At 43.5% G+C, this 21865-nt stretch overlaps 1 protein-coding gene across 1 annotated transcript; it reads right to left on the reverse strand.

The window, feature by feature from the left end:
- Window positions 1–1822: 1822 nt before the first annotated feature.
- On the reverse strand, window positions 1823–16758 carry LOC125935199 (NADH dehydrogenase [ubiquinone] 1 alpha subcomplex subunit 5-like). Its single transcript, XM_049648866.1, has 2 exons — window positions 16665–16758; window positions 1823–2271 (listed from the first exon to the last, which is right to left on the reverse strand). Exons 1-2 carry the CDS (start codon window positions 16756–16758, stop codon window positions 2018–2020), a joined length of 348 nt encoding a protein of 115 aa, XP_049504823.1. The 3' UTR covers window positions 1823–2017.
- Window positions 16759–21865: the final 5107 nt, after the last annotated feature.

Raw genomic sequence — 21865 nt, forward strand, 5'->3', positions numbered from 1 at the left:
ACTGTGGTTTATATACACAATGGAATACTACGTGGCAATGAGAAAGAATGAAATATGGCCCTTTGTAGCAACGTGGATGGAACTGGAGAGTGTGATGCTAAGTGAAATAAGCCAAACAGAGAAAGACAGATACCATATGTTTTCACTCTTATGTGGATCCTGAGAAACTTAACAGAAACCCATGGGGGAGGGGAAGGAAAAAAAAAAAAGAGGTTAGAGTGGGAGAGAGTCAAAGCATAAGAGACTCTTAAACACTGAGAACAAACTGAGGGTTGATGGGGGGTGGGAGGGAGGGGAGGGTGGGTGATGGGTACTGAGGAGGGCACCTTTTGGTATGAGCACTGGGTGTTGTATGGAAACCAATTTGACAATAAATTTCATATATTGAAAAAATAAATAAATAAATAAAAATCCCATGCAGATAATAATCTCATCTAAAAATTTTTCTGAATACAGGTGCCTGGATGGCTCAGTCAGTTGAACGAGTGACTCTTGGTTTCCATCCAGGGTGGTGATCTCATGTTGTGGGGTGAAGCCCCATATCCGCTTCCAAGTTGGCAGTGTAGAGCCTGCTTGGGATTCTCTCCCTCCCTCTCTGCCCTCCTCCTCTCACGTGTGCACATGTACTCCCTCTCTCTCTCCCTCTCTCTCTCTCTCTCAATTAATTAATTAATTAATTAACATTTGGGGCACCTGGGTGGCTCAGTTGGTTAAGCGCCCGACTTCGGCTCAGGTCATGATCTCACGGTTTGTGAGTTCGAGCCCCGCCTCGGGCTCTGTGCTGACAGCTCAGAGCCTGGAGCCTGCTTTGGATTCTGCCTCCTTCTCTCTCTCTCTGCCCCTCCCCACTTGTGCTTTCTCTGCCTCTCAAAAATAAACACATGTAAAAATAAATAAATAAATAAATAAATAAATACACATTAAACATTTCTTTCCAAAAAGTACATTTGTTTGAAATCTGCTTGAAGACACTGTGTGTAGCCTTACATGTGTTTGATTATTTTTAAGTGTGCGCTGAACAGAAATGGCTGGGAAGATGAGCAAGACAGATAAAATTTATTTTATTAAGCCTGCAAATATCTACTGAGCCACTATACGTACGAGGCACTGTGAAACACACCAGCAGGGAGACGTGGGGTTGAACACAACAAAGAGAGGGAAGCTCTCATGGACTTACCTTCTAGTTGAGAGAAACAGGTGGGAGGGTAGCAAATAAACTAATAAAATAAAAGAGGGACAACTCCTTTGAAAAACAAAGCAGAATGATGTTTCTTCCACAGTTTCTGCACAACGTGGGATCATTTTTGAAAAGGTGGTCAGGGAAGGCACCCCTGAGGAGAAAACATTTGGACCAACAACAAATGAGGATGAGAAGAGCCATCCAGGCAGAGGGCAGAGCAAGCGAAGCAATCTGGGGTTGAACAAGCCTGGTACGTTGCAGATCAGGAAAGAAACCAATGTAGGGAAGGAAGCATCGGCCAAATGAGGTTGGAGACACGAGCAAGGCCAGAGACTGCAACTTAGATTTCTTTTTTTTTTTTTTTTTTTTTTTTTTAGTGAAATGGAAAATCATAAGGTCTTAAGGAGCAAAGTAACATGGTCTAAATTTTTTATTTCTTTATTTTATGTAACAGAACACTTAATTACATCAGCTTTCCATCAACACACTAGTCATTTAATGAGGATTATATTGGCCATTACCAGTGGTTGGCAGGAGCTCTTCCACTGAAGGCTCCCATGGTTTCCGATGTATCATTTTTCCCGCCAGACTTTTTTTCAGCCTGAAGAATCACCTCTTCCAGTTGGCCACCCTGAAGTGGGTCTTCTTTTTTTTTTTTTTTTTTTTTTTTATTTATTTTTGGGACAGAGAGAGACAGAGCATGAACAGGGGAGGGGCAGAGAGAGAGGGAGACACAGAATCGGAAACAGGCTCCAGGCTCCGAGCCATCAGCCCAGAGCCTGACGCGGGGCTCGAACTCACGGACCGCGAGATCGTGACCTGGCTGAAGTCGGACGCTTAACCGACTGCGCCACCCAGGTGCCCCTGAAGTGGGTCTTCTAAGTTCTCAACATCTGGTTCCGCTTTAACCATAACCCACTTCTCATTTGTAATCCATTCTATATGCTTGCTGCAAGTTGCATTTTTAGGAATTTGCTCAAGAACATCAAGAATCTTTGTGTACGATACTCTTAGACTCTCGTGTGGACCCTCACATGCAGCCAATCCCACAAGGCTGGTGGTCTTCCTCAGCAAACCGGCCAAGACAGTGCCTATATTTATGTCTTAGATCATCTTGGCTCCTGATTGCAGACGGAACACAAGTAGAAACAAATGGAACAGTGCGGTAATTGTCCTCATAAGAGATGATGTAGCTTGACCAGAAATACACATGGAAATGGAGAGAAGCAGTCACATTCTAGATGTGTCTTGCAAGAACAGACTGGTTAATACAGTGCACATGGTGAATGAACGTATGAGAGAAATCAACACCTAAATTGCTGTTTGACATGGCAGACATGGAGGCCAATTACTAAGGGTTAGCTGGGCAAGAAAATTTTAGAGGAAAGCTCTGAATTTATTTTTTTTTAATTTTTTTTTCAACGTTTTTTATTTATTTTGGGGACAGAGAGAGACAGAGCATGAACGGGGGAGGGGCAGAGAGAGAGGGAGACACAGAATCGGAAACAGGTTCCAGGCTCCGAGCCATCAGCCCAGAGCCTGACGCGGGGCTCGAACTCACAGACCGCGAGATCGTGACCTGGCTGAAGTCGGACACTTAACCGACTGCGCCACCCAGGCGCCCCGGAAAGCTCTGAATTTAAAATGCTGGTTTGGGGGCACCTGGGTGGCTCAGTCGGTTGAGCGTCCGACTTCGGCTCAGGTCATGATCTCAGGGTCCGTGATTTCGAGCCCCGCGTCGGGCTCTGTGCTGACAGCTCAGAGCCTGGAGCCTGTTTCGGATTCTGTGTCTCCCTCTCTCTCTGACCCTCCCCCATTCATGCTCTCTCTCTGTCTCAAAAATAAATAAATGTTAAAAAAAAAAAAATTAAAATGCTGGTTTGGTCACACTAAATTTGAGATGTTTGTTTAATACAGGAACAGTCAAGAGAAAATTATGAGATTTCATAGTCATCAGTCATCACCACATCATAAGAATAGTATTAAAGCCCTAGGGCTGGATAATATCACCTAGAGAATGTGTAGAGATAGAGTATCGGGGATTGCGCCCACTGACTCTACATTGTTGATGTACTGTTACTCTCTCAGTAAGACTACAGTAGCTATGAAAAAAAATGATGTAGTTAAGATCAATATCAGTAAGGTGAGAATAATAATATTCCACATAGTGTTGCAAGAAATAAATAAGGAATACATAGAATATCTAACACATTGCCTGACACAAAGTAGACAACCAAGAAAATATGATTTTTTTTAAAGATTTTATTTTTAAGGGGTGCCTGGCTGACTCAGTCAGTGAAACATGTGACCCTTGATCTCAGGGTTGTGAATTCGAGCCCCATGTTGGGTGTAGAGATTACTTAAAAAGAAAATCTTAATGGGGCACCTGGGTAGCTCAGTTGGATAAGTGTCTGACTCTTGATCTCGGCTCAGGTCATGACCTCACAGTTTGAGAGTTCTGAGTCCCACTGCACTGACCTTGTGGAGCCTGCTTAGGATTCTCCCTTTCTCCCTCTCTCTCTGCCCCTCCCCTGCTCTCATGTGTGCACTCTCTCTCTCGCTCTCTATCAAAATCAATAAACTTTAAAAAAGCAAATATTAAAATAATAATAAAGATTTTCTTTTGAAGTAACCTCTACACCCAACATGGGACTCAAACTTACAACCCCGAAATCAAGAGGAACACATTCCACCAACTGAGCCAGCCAGGTGCCCCAAAATATTATTTTTTTCCCCTTTTCCTTCCTTGGTAGAAAGTGGAATCAATAACTGGTCACAGCACATTCATAATCACTGTATTTTTTGACCCTGATGAAAACAATTATTTGGATGGTGTTCTGGCACTGTGAATGGTGACTTTTACATTATTCAGTAACTTTTGCGTGTGGGGCAGGAAGAGGGGGATGGAATCCAGAGACACCGCACACATTACATCCTATCTTACCACCCCCCATTTTTTGACCCTCTTTATATACTTTTTTGTTAAAATAAAAGCATTGTTGCTAGAAAGAAAGAAAGAAAGAAAGAAAGAAAGAAAGAGAGGAAGGAAGGAAGGAAGGAAGGAAGGAAGGAAGGAAGGGAAAGAAAGAAAGAAAGAAAGAAAGAAAGAAAGAAAGAAAGAAAGAAAATGGAATTAGCCGTAAATTGCAACAGAACGAAAGATCTATTAGCTCAGATGTCTTTATAGCCAAAGGAAATCGTAAGAGTCATCTGACTGTACATTTCCAAAATGGCATTCTTCCTTTAGGTTCTTAAGAGGTTTCCAGGATCGCTATGACAGACTTCTTGAATACAGACCTTCACAAAGGTCTCTAAGGGATGGATGGACCTTGTAGATAGCATTTCACAACTTTCACATGGGCTAGGGAAATTGTCCACAGACCACAGTTCAGGAAAGCACTGATTGACTCCACACCCACATTTACAGAGGAGGAAACTGAGCACAAGGGGGATTAAGTCACCTGGCTTGGAGCTTATTGTTCTAAAAGGCACCAATACGATGACAACACTTGCCCCCACTTTCCCACCAGGCTTCCCCGCTGAGTGGCCTCTTCCTGCTGTTTTCCCAAAAGCTGAGTTTATGAGGGGTCTACAATAGGCTTTCAGGTTGATAAGATGACTCTGGTAGGGCTCGAGTTCCTTCATGTGTCTGAAGGAGAATGCATGCGGTTCAGGAGGTACTGCCTAACTCGAAAGACGATATTACATATCCATACTATGGAATGGGAGGCAGATTTTTAATTTTTTTCGAAAGTACAAATTAGACACTCCAACTATTACTACATTTATGGCTTTGCTATATTTATGGCTTTGCCTCTAATCACATGTGTGACTTTGGATCCATTCACATCATGTAAAATCTCTGAACTATCATTTATCTGGCTGTTAATAATAAGGGCCGTAAAATTAGAGTTAATATTTGCTAAAGCTTTGGCCCATATAAATCAGCAGTAACTATCTTTACCAATGATCAAAAGAACGCTGGACTCACTTTCTGAAAAGCCAAACCTTCTGTTTTTCCCTAACTTCTTTCTGTAACTGTAAAGTTGAGCAGGAGAGAGACAGAGCAGAGCTTTGCTGAGGGTCTTTCCCCACCACCATTTTGCAGAAAAGAAAACCAGAGTACATAAATACGAAACCCTTAGCACGTCTGAGGGTTCATCACGCATGAGGCAGGAGGCAGGACTGGGGGTCACCTTTGACTGGTGCTAGCCCTTCAGTGCAAAACCCTGGAGCGCAGCTGATATAGGGGATGGAAAAAGGGCTTCTGTGAAAGACCCGAGAAGAGTGAGTCATGGGTAGTGCGGTCTGCTGTGCAGGGGGAGGCTAGCCTGGGGAGTGGGAATGCCGTGGGGGAGGTTGGGGAGCATGCGTGTGGGGACGTCATGACAACAGTTTGTAGGTCTACCGGCTACAGCTTTGAGATCTCTAACTGATGCCACCCACCTGACCTTAAAACTATGTTTTCTTGTGTCTAATAATAGCCTTCTGAAATGCATGGGACTACGATCCCAGGAAGATTCCATTGCATGCCCTAAGTTTCTCATCTTCACTTACTGAAACCAAAGACACTCTCAAACTTACATTCGTTTAGCTCAAACAGCTGACAACAGTTAAAATATAATAGTCCCTGGGAGGACTTACTACTGACTTACACTATTAGTATTACCAACATAAGATGTGAAGTTGTTAGCTATTACCGCTTACCCGTCTCAAAACATATGTTTTATTGTATTTTAATTTTTATTTTTATTTTAGAGAGAGAGCAAGCAGGGGAGAGGGACAGAGGGAGAGAGAGAGAGAATCTTAAGCAGACTTCATGCCAACGCAGAGCCCGACACAGGGCTCGATCCTGCCACCCTAGGACCGTGACCTGAGCCGAAATTAAGAGTCAGATGCTCAACCGACTGAACCACCCAGGTTGGCCCCTCAAAACACAGGGGTTTTAAAAATCTATTTATTATTTCTTAGGAGGCTACCAGTGGCAGGTAGTTCTACTAATCTAGACCCGTCAGATTTTATCTGGGCTCGGTCTGTGGTCAGATGGCCGGTCAACTGGGAGCTGAGGGCTCCATGATAGCTAAAATGACTCAGTTCTTCTCCATGTGGCCTCACATGGAGCATGCCCCAAATGCAGACTTGTTGTCATGGTGACCACAGAGAAGCCAGAGAGGGAGCAGAAACATGTAACATTTCTTGCGGTCTAGACTCAGAATTGTCACATCATCACTTCAGCCACACTGTACTGGCCAAAGCAAGTGACAAGGCCAGCCCAAATTAGAGTGAGCAGGGACTACAAAGATATTGGGCAAAGGGTACGGATAAACAGAGGCCATTAATTTAATCGAGATCATCAACACCTTCGGACAAATTTTGATTCAAAGAGTAGAAAAGGGAGGATAGAGAATAAAAGTTGTTTGCATTCTTAATAATCACATGCCTAGAAATCTTGTTCTATTATCTAGCCTTGAACTCAAGTAAATTGTACTCTTCCTTCTCATTTGTAAATCTTCGTCTTAGTTTTTCCTGTACAAGTAAATCACCTCCACACATACATTTTGCTTTGCAATGGTTATAGATTAAAATTTATTAAATACTTGAAAGTAGTTTAGCATTTGAGTTCAGCCAATGTCTTTTTTTTTTTTTTTTTTTTTTTTTTTTTGAGAGACCGAGAGAGACAGAGGGTACAAGTGAGCAAGGGGCAGAGAGAGAGAGAGACAGAATATCCCACATGGGGCAGGAAGAGAGAGGGAGAAGGGGGCTCACCCAGGGCTTGTGTTTTACCCAAAGCAGGGCTCACATTCACCCCAAGCAGGGCTCAAGCTTACCCGATGTAGGACTTGAACTCACAAACTGCGAGATCGTGACCTGAGCCAGTCAGATGCTTAACGACTGAGCCACCCAGGTGCCCTCATTCTTTTTTATTCTTCTAATTAAGGAACAACTTTAGTGTTTGCATTAGTGATTTGATGGAACAGCTAAAAAGAAAGAAGAATAAAAAAGATCAACTTTTTTTACAACTACTCTGCTGTAAAATAACCTTTTCTAGTATGACAAATTTATCAACAGGAAATATTTATTGAATCCCCACCATGAGGAAAGAACCATAATGAACACAGCACAAAACACATTTCTTTAAAAGTATATTCTGGAGGGCACCTGGGTGGCTCAGTTGGCTAAGTGTCTGACTCTTGGTTTCAGCTCAGGTCATGATCTCGCGGTCGTGAGATAGAGCCCCACATCGGGCTCTGTGCTGACAGTGTAGAGCCTGCTTGGGATTCTCTCTCCCTCTCTCTCTGCCCCTCCCCCACGTGCACTCTTTCTCTCTCAAAATAAATAAGTAAACATTTTTTTAAATAAAAATAAATAAAATAAAAGTATATTCTGATTATAGAAAACATAGCTGAGGCAGCGGTGATAAAACATTGATAATATCATTTAACAATCGGTATCAAAGTTGTTGTGTTGGGCATGTTCAATGTAAACAATGTACAGTCATGGGGAGCCTGGGTGGCTCCATTGGTTAAGCATCTGCCTTTGGTTCAGGTCATGCTCTTACAGTTCGTGGGATCGAGCCTTGTGTCAAGCTCTGCACTGACAGCATACAGACTGCATGGGATTCTGTCTCCCACTCTCTCTGCCTCTCCCTTCTTTGTGCTCTCTCTGTCTCTCTCTCTCTCTCTCAAAATAAACAAAAACTTAAAAAAAAAAAAAGGCACAGTCATACAAAGAGGAGGAAGTGAGAGGAGGGAGAATTGGGGTGCAATCTCTGAGGTAGCACATTCTATCTTCTGAAGGGAGGAAAGACATAAAGATTGGAATAAGACATAGGTCATCATGAGCAAGGGGTCAGTGTAAGTGACCTCACACCAGCATCAAGATAAGATGAAGCTCTCGAGGTGAGAAGGAATATTATCTTAGGAGTCACACAGAATGTAGCTTTTTCATAGGTGTGTCAGGCAGGGGTAGACTTCAAACTCTGGTTTACCAGAAATCTCCAAATGACACCTGACCTGTCCGAGCTAACCACTTGCTGCACCCATGGAGGAGATGGGAAAGCATCGGTATCTGCATTTGAGTCATCTGCTGACCCACCCTTGCACGTCTCAGGCGTGGCTGTGGCCGATCACGTCCCCCTGAGCAGAGTCTGAAAGAGAAACCTTCTGAGATAGCACCTTATACAGTGAGGGAAAAGCAGGCCACCTGGCTGAAAGGGCTGTCACTGGCCCAATCAGGAGTAAACTCAAAGTTCCTTCCTGGTACTCCCCAGAGTTTCTTGAAGATCAGCTGACCTCTAAAAGAGAAGATCAGCGGCCTCTAAAAGATGTGGAAAAGGCAGCAGGCCATTCAAGCAAAAAGGAACATCCAGCAGATCTTACAAGCCCAGCTCCTGCCCCATAAGAGCATGTTCAAGAGGAGGGAAGTGAAGCCAATGGACCCAGACCCACAACAGTAAGTGACAGGTCTCAGACCTGGAAAAAAAATAGGTGAGAAGAGGGTAGTGCCTCTTTGTTATATAAAAGGTCTCTCTTTAGCATCTCAAGGACAGAAAGCCTCCACTTGAGGGAGGTCTTTGGCTGCCCATTGGGAGCATTTTCCTTGTTTATCATCAAGGGCTTGAGAAAAAACAAGAGTGATCCCACATGCTTTAGGAACCTAGGACATATTAACCTACGACACAAGCGTATTTTGCTTCTAGGGTTATTGCATCGAAGAACTGGCAAGGTTTGAGGGTTTTTGTATTATTCAAACCGAAAAAAGAGACCTCGAGTAGAGAAGGACAATGAGCAATGCTAGGAAAGGCTTGAAAAGTATGGTTGCAGTCCAGGACTCCATTTGTTCAAGAGAATTCAGTATTTTCCAGTGAAAGGAAAATGGGACAGAAAGAAAGAAGGAGGAAGGAAGGAAGGAAGGAAGGAAGATAGGAAGGAAGACAGGAAGGAAGGAAAGGAAGGAGGGAGAGAGGGAGGGAGGGAGGGAAGAAGGAGAGCACTGAATCCTAACCACTAGACTATCAGGGAGTATCTAAAGGAAAGGAAAAAAAGGAAGACAGGCAAGGAGACAAGCAGAAAGACAGAGAGAAAAATACAACAAAAGAAAATGCAATTATAACACACGTGCACTTTCGCACTTGCATGTTTGAGTTTTAAGTTCCTTTCAACCTAGAAAGATAGGTTTGGTTTTAGGTGCGATTTCATCGACTTCCTTGTAAGCAGGCACTAAGGGTGAGGTTTTTGGTGTTCTGACTTTTGCTTTGTTCTCTGGTTTACATTTTGTAAAACCTCTGGGGGAGTACCAATTATATGTGGAGGAGTTTAATTTTTTTTTTAAAAATTCCTCGAGAATTCCAACTCTAATTGCTTTAAAATCCCTCAAAGAATGCTGTCTTAAAAAGAAAGAGAACTTTATGGGAAGGTTGTTAGGCTCAGCCCAGACCTAGGGCAATAATAAAGAGAAAGCCTCCAGAAACACATTTAAAGGAATCACCATGGGTACACACAACACTGGGAAGACAAACATTGTCCATGAGACGTGACGGGAACAGAAAACATAACATAAAATGTAAATGGGCTGACGAGACAAGGAACTACGTGCTTTCTTTTACTTCCAGGAGACCATGTGTAATAAGGGAAAGATGCGTGCCTTTTGATTCTGCAAAGTTGCCCTTCAATCCTAGTTTTGTAGCTGTTTAACTGGAAGTGTGGACTAGGATAAGAGACCATGTCTCTGGAGTTTGGTTGTCTTATCTCCAAAATGGTGAGAAACATACCTATTCCCTAGCATTATTAAGAGGATTAAATAAGTTTCTATACATAAAGTAACAGGCATACAGGAATTTAACAAGAATTAAGTTCCCTGGCAGTCTTTATCCTCTGTCCCTGAAAAATGAACAAACACTAGAACAGAGTTTCAGACATAAACAGCCTATGTCCCCACAGCCCCCATGATGGTCTGGTCCAAACACCAAACCCCACCTTGATTCACAGCATTTTCGTGGGGGTGTCAGGCAGGCATAGACTTCGAACTCTGGTTTACCAGAAATTTCAAAATGACATCTGAACCCGTCTGGCTAACAGCTCACCATGTCTCTGGAGATCGGGAAAGCATCTGGATCTGTACTCGAATCTCAGCCTGCTTACTCACAAACTGGGAGACATGGACGAGTTCATTAAACGGTCTGAGCCTCCGGCTTCTCTGCAAAACGCAGGCGATAACTCCCATACAGAGTCACTTCCAGCACTGCACACAGCATGGTAGCAAACTGACTGCCTTCACCACAACTGCGGTGACCTTTAAAAAACCCTGTCCATTTGTTACCCAATTAGGTCATCTTCTGCATTTTGGAGTAACTAGGAGTAGGAGAGAATATTTTGTATTTGTTGATTAGCCCTGTGCATTCTTTCCTCCACAAATTGCATGCTTATGACCCGGCTCACATCTTAAAAGGTCCTATGAGCTGAATTCTCAAGACCAGACTATCCTAGACAGCACCTGTTCTGAAGTCGGCCCAGCCTCGCTGCTCTTCACTGTTTTAAAACCCTGCAGGATGAATCTTAAACCGAAGACCGGTAATCACTGGCAATAGCTCGTGCTATTATAAATGCCTGATGATTCTGTAGAGAGTCATCATTTTTAGTGTTCTTGGTTATTACCATTGTCACAAACAGGTGAACTAAGTATCTAAACAACATGATGTCATGAGTGTCAATCAGGATAGAGGGAAAAGAGCAAAAATGCTGGCTCTAGACTTACATACTATACATAAAAAAGATAAAAGCCTGTGTCTCCGGGGCATCTGAGTGGCTCAGTCGGTTAAGCATCCGACTTTGGCTCAGGTCAGGATCTCATGGTCCACTGGTTAGAGCCCCGTGTCAGGCTCTGTGCTGACAGCTCAGAGCCTGGAGCCTGCTTCAGATTCTGTGTCTCCTTCTCTCTCTCTCTTTGCCCCCTACCTCCTCCCCGCCCCCCGCCACTCACGCTCTGTATCTCTCTCTCTCTCTCTCTCTCAAAAATTAATAAAACATTTAAAAAACTTTTTAGTAAAATAAAAATTTTTTAATAAAAATTTACAACATTTAAAAATTTAAAAACTTGGTACTTCAAAAGACACTGTCAAGAAAGTAGGGGCACCTGGGTGGTTCAGTCAGTTAAGCATCCAACTTGGTTCAGGTCATGATCTCACGATTTGTGGTTTCAAACCCCACATCAGGCTCTGTGCTGACAGCCTGGAGCCTACTTCGGATTCTGTGTCCCCTGCTCATGCTCTGTTCTCTCTGTCTCTCAAAAATAAATAAATGTTAAAAAGGAAAGTAATGAGACAACCTATAAAATGGGATAAAATATGTACAAATCACGTATCTGATAAAGGACTTATATCCAGAATATATAAAGGACACAACCCAATAATAAAAAGACAACCCAATTTTTAAATGGGCAAAGGATTTGAATACATTTTTCTCCAAAACAGATATATGAATGGCCAAAAAGCACAGAAGAGATGCTCAACATCATTAGTCATTAGGAAAGTGCAAATAAAGAAACATGAGATACCAGTTCACCAAAAAGAAAAAAAATAGTTAAATGTTGGCAAGTGTGTGGAGCGATCGGAACCTTCACCTATTGCTGGCTAGAAAGCAAAATGGCACAACCGCTTTGGAAAACATGTTGGCATTTCCTCAAAAAGTTAAACATAGCAATTTTACTCCTATGTATTTAGCCAAGACCCCTGAAAATACATGTGCACACAAAACTTGTACGCAAATTTCCATAGTAGCATCATTCATAATGTCCAAAAACCAGAAACAATCCAAATATGTACCAATTGAAACATGGATCCATGAGGTTTCATTATGGCTCATAAAAGGGAAATTCTGATGCATACTACAACTTGGAGGAAACCTGAAAACATGTAGGTGAGGGAGGGGTGCCTGGCTGGCTCAACCAGTAGAGCATGCAACTCTTGATCTCAGGACCATGAGTTCAAGCCCCACCTTGGGTGTGGAGTGTATTTAAAAACAACAACAACAACAACAACAACAACAACAACAACAACAAAAAGGTGAAAGAAGCCAGTTACAAAAGATTACATATAGTACCTCCCATTTATATGAAATATCCAGACTAGCTAGATACTTTCTATCTCTACGTGAAATGTTTCATCCATAGAGACAGAAAACAGTGGTTGCCCAGGGCAGAGAAGCAGGGAGGTAGGAGGATGGAGATTAACTGCCAATGGTTACAAGGTTTCTTTTTGACGAGGAAAATGTTCCAAAAGGAGATGAGATGAAAAGACAGGGTGAAAAGACAGTACCTCTGTAAACATGCTAAAAATCACTAAGCTAAATACTTTAAACAGATGGAGTTGATGTTATATAAACTATACATTAAGGTGTTTTTTTACTCTTCAAAAATAGTTCCTGTAACTAAGGCCCTATGATTTTACTATAAATGTTGGTAACAATAATTATAACAGCTTATTATATAGCTGTTATATTATAAATTATAACTATAAATTATAAAAGCTTATTATGTTTCAGGCAATATTCAAAGTCTTTACAAGTACTAATTCACTTTCCTGACAAACCCGGTAGGCAAAGACCATTATTATTCCCATTTCACAGATTAGAAAACTAAGCTATTAAGAGGCATCATAAGAATTCAAACATAGAGGGGCACCTGGGTGCCTCAGTCGGTTGAGCAGTGGACTCTTGATTTTGGCTCAGGTCACAATCTCACGGTTCTTAGGATCAAGCCCTGTGTGAGGCTCTGTGCTGACAGCATGCAGCCTACTTGAGATTTTCTCTCTCTCTCTCTCTCTTTCTCTCTCTTTCTCTCTCTCTCTTTCTCTCTCTCTCTCTCTAATTACACACAGGTGCTCTCTCTCAACATAAATATTTAAAAAAGAAAACAGAATTCAAACACAGAGAGTGTGTGTTTTTAAATAAAATATATACCTGCTCCTGTAATCCAACAGCAAAATATGGGGAGGAAATCCTTGAAATTCAGAGAACTGGGGAAATTTTAAAATATTGTAACAAACGGGGCGCCTGGGTGGCTGGGTTGGTTGGGCGTCCGACTTCGGCTCAGGTCACGATCTCGCGGTCCGTGAGTTCGAGCCCCGCGTCGGGCTCTGTGCTGACAGCTCAGAGCCTGGAGCCTGTTTCTGATTCTGTGTCTCCCTCTCTCTCTGCCCCTCCCCTGTTCATGCTCTGTCTCTCTCTGTCTCAAAAATAAATAAACGTTAATAAATAAATAAATAAAATAAAATAAAATAAAATAAAATAAAATAAAATATTGTAACAAACAGGGGCACCTGGCTGGCTCAGTCAGAAGAGCATGTGACTCTTGTCTCTGGGTTATGAGGTCAAGCCCTATGGTGGGTATAGAGATTACTTAAAACTAAAAAAAAAAAAACTTTAACATAAAATAAAATATAATAAACGACAGAGCTTAAGAAAGTTAAAGCCTAAGAGCAAAATAATTTTTTTTTTAGTTACTTCACACAACAGCAGTGGAAGATGAAAGGCTGTAGATGACATGGCCATGTCCCTCTCTTGTCCTACACGAAAACAATATTAGTGGCTCAGTCAGTTAAGCATCTGACTTCACCTCAGATCATGATCTCGCATTTCGTGGGTTCGAGCCCCATGTCACATCCTCTCTGAGAAGGGCTCATGACTTCAGAGGAGGAATTAACCTCCTCTCCAATTGTGATCACAGAAGCCACAGACCAAAGGGGCTTGAGAGGAAGGAACAAGGGACTTGAGATATGACCTACTTCATTAGTTAGACTGAGCATTCCAGGCTGCTTGGGGGGGCCATTAGCACCAATGTCAATACCCCATGGGCACAAATTGGTAGTACTTGATCTCTCTCTCTCTCTCTCTGCAATTAGATTTTCCACAAGCCACATGCAGGCCCACAGCTGATGTCACATTCCAGAGAAGGAAATTATATCTTTGGATTGTATTATAATAAGACCACTCAACCATATCGCTAGTATCTTCTGCATGCTGACTGAGTACGGGCTTCATGCTTAAACTGTATGTTATTGTAACAAGTCCTCTCCAGAGCCTTTTGAGACTGATACCGTTATTGCCATTTTTCCAGATGTTTGGAGAGGTTAAGAACCTTTCTAAAGTAACACAGCAAGGAAACAATGGAGCTACTCTTCCAATGAAAATAACCTACCCTCCAAACACACATTATAAATCACTCTAGAAATGTGGATACATTCACAACATACTGAAACCGGTTTTCCATATACAGCTATTCCAAGATGAAGTCTGAATTTCAGGGCAACTCCACCAGAATACACACTTTTTTGCCCAAAAGTTACTAGCATACACTTAAGAGTATAAAATTAATTATATTAATAATAACCTGAGGAGCACCTGGGTGGCTCAGTCAGTTAAGTGTCTGATTCTTTTCAATTTAATCTAATTTAATTTAATTTAATTTAATTTTGTTTTAATTTTAGAGAGAGCGTGCGCAAACAGGGGAGAGGGGCAAAGGGAAATAGAGAAAGAGAGAAGGAATCTCAAGCAGGCTCCACACTCAGCGTGAAGCTCCATGCAAGACTCAATCCCACGATACTGGGATTATTACCTGAGCTGAAATCAAGTCACACACTTAACCGACCGAACCAACCAGGTGCCCTTTTTTTTTTTTTTTAAGTTCATTTATTTATTTTGAGGGAGAGATAAAGCATGCACACACAGGTGGGGGAGGGACAGAGAGAGAGGGAGAGAGAATCCAAAGCAGGGTCCACACTGCCAGCACAGAGCCTAATGCAGGGCTCGGACACAGGGCTCAAACTCACAAAAGGTGAGATAATGACCTGAGCCAAAATCAAGAATCAGATACTTAAGGGGCGCCTGGCTGGCTTAGTGGGTTAACTGTTAAAGTCGTGGTTTCAGCTCATGATATCACGGTTAGTGAGTTCGAGCCCCAGGGCAGCTCTCTGCTGACAGCACGGACTCTGCTTGGAATTCTCTGTCTCCCTCTCTCTCTGCCCCTCTCTCTCTCTCTCTCTCTCTCTCTCTCTCAAAAATGAATAAATATTAAAAAAAAAAAATACTAACCTGAAAACAGCATAATCCACCAGATAAATCTTAAAGCACAAATACCTGTAACACTGCTCAATTGTAGAGGAAATTTAGTGTATTTTTAAATGCATATCCACAATCCATGCCTCTGGAAAGTTCAGTTTTGAAGCTGTGATGTTTATCTGGTGTTTCCAGTTTGGTCTTGTGCCCCAGCATCCCATTCCTACACCTCAAGGAGGAAGGGCAGGGTGGGCGGGGGGGGGGGGGGGGGGGGGGGAGGGGGGGGGGGGGGCGAGATATAGGCATGAGTTTCCCACCCCCCACCCAGCTGAGCACCAGTAAGCATATTAGGTCCCTATTTGTGGACTTCAGAATGGCTAGACATAATAACCAAAGATAGTCATCGTTGAACAAGACTTAAATTCTTGGAACTACAGACCTTGTTTCATTGAAGAAAAAAACTCGGGTTTAAGGAGAGAAAATTAGGGCTAGAGAAGACTTTCAACACCATGTAAGCTGGCAGTGTTAAACTCAAAAGCACGTTTTTGAGAACTCAGTGAATCAAAGCAGGCAGAATGAGCCATGGAGAGGGCTGAGGGCAGAGGCAGCCTGCAGAGATCAGCCCCGCCACAAGGGGGCACTACTACCTCGTATCAGCCAACTATTACCACACTTGCGGATCTGATTTTCTAGGCAAGGTCAGATAAAAATGTTTTCTGTGAAATGCACAAGAAATTTCTACTTATGAAACATGGCAAAGGCCAAACAGCAGATGTCACCAGGCCAAATGTAGCCTAATATCTTTTCATTCAATAGCAAGGAAAAAAGTGCGGAGATGTTCATTGAACTTACCAAACGGGAGAGGTCAAATTCATTGTCCTTTTCTACCTCAGAACGTCTTTTACAGCCTCTGCTTATAAAGATATAACATGTGACTGGGGCACCTGGGTCCGACCCTGGCTCAGGTCATGATCTCACCGTTCGCGGGTTTGAGCCCCACATGTGGGGGGAGCCTGCTTGGGATTCTCTCTCCCTCTCTCTCTGCCCCTCCCCCACTCGCGTTTTCTCTCTCGAAATAAACCTTTTTTTTTTTTTTTTTTTTTTTTTTTTTAAGAAAGATATAACGTGTGACTTACTGGAGAGCATCAGAAAAATGAGATATTCGAATCATCGGTGGTCTTGCTTCAGGCTCCCTGCTGTCAGCTTCTGTCTTGTTTGGTTTTTGTAATCTCAGTTTCCATGGGAGGAGATAATAAGGTCTCTGCAATCTTTATTTTACATGTATTCTACCTACTGCCATTTTTTTCCAGTGTGTGTGCTACTGTTATAGCTGTATTTATATAAATATCCTACTCCAGGTGTTTATCTTTGATTGCCTGATCTTTGTTTTAGTTTTCACACACAAAAATGAAAGCTACGGCAAAGGCAAGCAGCACCCTGAGCAGCGGCCACGTCTAAACAGCTGAAGGGGTCAAACACGGCAGGTGGGTGCCTGCGGATGTGGATTCCTGCACAGTGGGCAACTGCCATTAATCTTAAAAATAAAGTGTCAGAATTCACGGTTTCTCTCTGTGGTCGTGTGCCTTTGGAACTTCATTCCTGCTTGACCATAAGATCCAAACATAACGACTAGCAAATTTTGAAACATTTAGCATAGACAGCCCCTAACCAGAAGTGAAGTTCAGGGGGCACGCCACCGCTGGATCCCACACTGACGCGGGTTCACATTGTCCATGCCACCAGCATCTGGGCATTTAAAACCTGACTGTCCTTGACTAATGAGTGATGTTCAGCATCTTTTCATGCGACTGTTGGCCGTCTGGATGTCTTCTTTGGAGAAATGTTTGTTCATGTCTTTTGCCCATTTTTTAATTGGATTGTTCAGTGGTGGGTTTTTTTTTTGTTTTGTTTTGTTTTGTTTTTATGTTGACTTGTGTAAGTTCTTTATAATTGGTGGTTACCTGAGGGGAGGTAGGTGAGACGATGGGTGAAGTAGGTGGTGTAGATTAAGAATACATTTATAGGGGGGCGCCTGGGTGGCTCAGTTGGTTAAGCGTCCGACTTCAGCCCGGGTCACGATCTCGCGGTCCGTGAGTTCGAGCCCCGCATGGGGCTCTGGGCTGATGGCTCAGAGCCTGGAGACTGCTTCCGTTCTGTGTCTCCCTCTCTCTCTGCCCCTCCCCCGTTCATGCTCTGTCTCTCTCTGTCTCAAAAATAAATAAACGTTAAAAAAAATTAAAAAAAAAAAAAAAAGAATACATTTTTAGGGGCACCTGGGTGGCTCAGTGGTTAAGCAACCGACTTCGGCTCAGGTCATGATCTCACAATTCGTGAGTTCGAGCCCCGCATCGGGCTCTGTGCTGACAGCTCAGAGCCTGGAGCCTGTTTCAGATTCTGTGTCTCCCTCTCTGTCTCTGCCTCTCCCCCACTCGCACTCTGTCTCTCAAAAATGAATAAACGTTAAAAAAAATTTAAAAAAAAAAAAGAATACATTTATAGTGATGAGTACTGAGTAATGTATAGACCTGTTGAATTGCTATACTGTACACGTGAAAGTAACACAGCACTGTGTGTAAACTATACCAGGACTAAAAACAAAACAAAACAAGTGTGCCTGGGTGAGCATGTGACCTCAGCTCAAGTCAAGATCTCACGGTTCGTTGAGGTTGAGCCCTACGTCAGGCTCACTGCTATCAGATCAGAGCCTACTTCAGTCCTCTGTCCTCTCTCTGCCTCTCCCCCACCCATGCTTGCTCATGCTGTCTCTCTCGCTCTCTCAAAAAATAAACATTTTTTAAAGTTTTGTTTATTTTTTGAGAGAGACAGAGCACGAGCGGGCGAGGGGCAGAGCGAGAGGGAGACACAGAGTCTGAAGCAGGCTCCAGGCTCTGAGCTGTCAGCACAGACCCCGACGCGGGGCTCGAACTGACAGACCACAAGATTACGATCCGAGCCGAAGTCAGATGCTTAACTGAGTCACCCAGGTGCCCCAAAAAATACACACTAAAAAAAAAAAAAAAACAAACAAAAAAAAACTTGCAGGTCTCTAGGGAGAACATACACACTGCCCTTTTCTACCACTTTCTGCTGGCTTCTAGCCCCACCTCACAATTTTACTCGCTTTCCAGGCTCTTGACGGTACTTGAGTATGTGACCCCTGCTCTCCACTTTCAGCAAACCTCATCTTTGACACAATTTCTTCTGATAAGAAAAGAATCCGCATCTTACATAAGAGCTCAGTCAATACGGCTTCAACCACTTCAGAGTTGCTTCCCTAAGACTGATAGCTGCTGCATGAATGAAGTAATTGTATCACCAAGACGCTTGAGGTCATTTTCTGCTTTCAAAGTATCATGTCCATGGCCTTCAAATTCAGTTTGCAACTTTGTATTCCTACTACCTACGAGATGAAGCTTGAACTAGCCACTGGCCGTTCGGGGTCCTTCATCACTCAGCCTCCACGTAAGTGTTCGAAACGATTACCTTCCTCACCAGTCTCCACTCACACACACACCTGGTCAGAGTCTAATTATTTGGTCATGAACTCCCCTCCCTTCCCCTTCTGCCTTTCCAATCTCTCCTCATCCCTCAGAGTTTAACTCACACTCCACCTGTCCCTGTAGGCTTTTCTAAATCTTCCCAGATTCGGGGCGCCTGGGTGGCTCAGTCGGTTAAGCGTCCGACTTCGGCTCAGGTCACGATCTTGCGCTCCGCGAGTTCGAGCCCCGCGTCGGGTTCCGGGCTGATGGCTCAGAGCCTGGAGCCTGCTTCTGATTCTGTGTCTCCCTCTCTCTCTGCCCCTCCCCTTTTCATACTGTGTCTCTCTCTGTCTCAAAAATAAATAAATGTTAAAAATAAAAAAAATAAATCTTCCCAGATTCAAAGATCTTGCCTCCTCTTAAACGTAAATAAATAATCTCTCCTCCTTTTATATGCTTAACATATAAACACTTGTTGAATGAACGAATGAATTGCAGCAGGGCCGCATTCTTATGGCCACTTAATTATGGCCAAGTTGCTTAACCGTTTTTAAGATAAAGTTTCATCGTCTGTAAAAATGTGGTTTGGACAAGGATTGACTGAGCTGTTATTTTAAAATTACCTAGCAGAGATGCTACATAGACTCAAAAGATATTAGGTAGTCCACAGATGGGAGAAGTAATAGTCTGATTTACTGCCTTCCTTCCTGCTGTATTGTTAGTTAACTTTTCAGTTATGTACTGAAAAGTTATGTACTCTTCCTAGCTTCGTGATTGGAGAAGGACCCATGTTTAAAAAATTTTTTGTATCATGCACTGTGGCTAGCAGGCAATTTTGCTAATAAAACTTTGTTGAGGAGTCAGTAGCTTCTCTACTGAAAAATATGTCCAAAGACTGCCTGGTGACACTGGAATTTCCTCCTTTAGAGACATCCTCTCCTAAGTTAAGCAGTGCCCCAGCTAAAATCCAACCGTGCCTGGGAGATAGTAACAAAGTCTGTTGCATTAGCTATGAATATATGTGCCGTTTAGACTTTTTTGTTTACAAGGAGCAGAAACTGGCTCACAGGTTGTTGCTCTTATATGAAGTATGATATTGGTTTATTTAATCCAACACCTTAGTAAAACTTAGTTTATCTGATGTCTTTCCAACATTAGCATAGAGATAAGGGGAAAGGAGAAATACAGATATCGCACTATCAAAGAGGACAAAGAAAAGCTGGGCGAAGCGCACCATCGGAATTGCAGCCAGAAGGCGCTAGGAACCAGTGTGAGCAGGGAAGCATGGGTGGCTCAGTCAGGTGAGTGTTTGACTTGACTCAGGTCATGGTCTTGTCTGGCGGTCCGGTCCGGGAGTTCAAGCCCTGCATTGGGCTCCACGCTGAAAGTACAGAGCCTACTTGGGATTCTCATTCTCTCCCTCTCTCTCTGCCCCTTCACTACTTGCACACTCTCTCTCTTTCTCTCTCAAAATAATAAATAAATAAATTTTTTTAAAAAGTGGGGGGGGGGGGGGTGGTGGCGCCTGGGTGGCTCAGTGGCTTAAGCATTCGACTTTGGCTCAGGTCATGATCACGCCGTCCATGAGTTCGAGCCCTGTGTCTGGCTCTGTGCTGACAGCTCAGAGCCTGGAGCCTGCTTCAGGTTCTGTGTCCCCCTTCTCTCTCTGCTCCTCTCCCACTCATGCTCTGTCTCAGTCTCTCAAAAATAAACAAATGTTAAAAAAAAATTAAAAAAAGAAAGAATGAATGAACCAGCATGACCAGCTGTAGCGGTTTGCCCCACACTGAGCGGACACAGTAAGGCCTTCAGGGCTGAAACCAGAAACTCCTGGACAAACTGGGATAAGTTGGTCACCCTATTAGGAACCACTAAAATCCCAGCAAAAGACATACTTCCTTTAATTTCAAAAGTGTACTTAGAGTCAGTGCTGCACACAGAGCAGCACAAACCTGTCCCTGGCTGGTGACCAGCTGGTTAGAGAAAAGGGCTAACGAGGCCAAGGCTAAAGATTTGATCTCCCGGGGAAACTTTGCTCTCTTCCACAGTCTGTGACTCACTCAAACCACCATTCGCCAATGCCAGTACGTGTGGCCACTCTGGACCAAATCCTTCACTGCTGCTAGGAACATGGGTGGTGGGACACAGATGTTTTCCTTGTGCGTAAACACAGAGTGAGTGAATAACGTCACATAAAGAAACTCACCTGCTGAACTTCCTGCTTAAATGGGTTCTAAATAACAATAACACATAGCAGTATGGCAAATTTCCACAGCATTTTCTCCTAGATTTCATTCCCTTTTTTTTTTTTTTAATGTTTTATCTATTTTTTGAGAGAGGGAATGTGAGCGGGGGTGGAGGGGCGGGGAGGAGGAGACAGAGGATCCCAAGCAGGCTCTGTGCTGTCAGCTCAGAGCCCGATGCAGGGCTCGAACTCACAAGATCGCGACCTGGGCTGAAGTCGGACGCTCAACTGACTGAGCCATCCCAGGTACCGAGTACTGTGAGACAGGCATAGCAGACACCACGCTCAGCAGGCTGGAGATAACCAGAGGTTACACAGCCAGAAAGCAACACAGATGGAACTGGAACCCTCACCTCCTACGGATTATTTGTTTGTCTTTCTGGTGGTGGGGGGGGTGGCAGTGAAAGAGGTCACGGCTGCCCGTAACCCAGCAAAATACACAGCCTGAATCCTGAGCTTCTCTTTGTACGTTTCCCCTTCCATAAGAATTCCAGAACTCTTGGAGCGTCTGGGTGGCTCAGTTGGTTGGGCGTCTGACTTCAGCTCAGCTCATGATCTTGCGGTCTGTGGGTTCAAGCCCACGTTGGGCTCTGTGCTGACAGCTCACAGCCTGGAGCCTGCTTCAGATTCTGTGTCTCCCTCTCTCTGCCCCTCCCCTGCTCATGCTCTCTCTGTCAAAAATAAATAAACATTAGAAAAAAAAGGAATTCCAGAACCCTTCAGGTCCCAAGGACCATGAAGCACAGCCCCCGAGCTCTTGCGAGTCTTGCCAAACTTGCCCACAGTGTGGGCTGTGGCGTGCTGGTGGGCTGGTTATCTCCTGCACGCGTGAAGGCATAAAGCACGTCCACATTCTCCACCCCAGGGGTCAGGCCCAGGAGATACTGCTGACAGTTTCTGCACCCCACTTTTT

Source organism: Panthera uncia, assembly GCF_023721935.1.
Source record: "Panthera uncia isolate 11264 chromosome A1 unlocalized genomic scaffold, Puncia_PCG_1.0 HiC_scaffold_17, whole genome shotgun sequence".
In the NCBI taxonomy this organism is placed as follows: Eukaryota; Metazoa; Chordata; class Mammalia; order Carnivora; family Felidae; genus Panthera; species Panthera uncia.

Coding starts and splice junctions, on each gene's coding strand:
- LOC125935199 (XM_049648866.1), bottom strand. CDS start 16,758: ATGGCAGTTGCCCACTGTGCAGGAATCCACATCCGCAGGCACCCACCT. Junction 2,272..16,664: donor AGACGTGGCCGCTGCTCAGG/GTGCTGCTTGCC, acceptor ACATAAATATAG/GCACTGTCTTGGCCGGTTTG.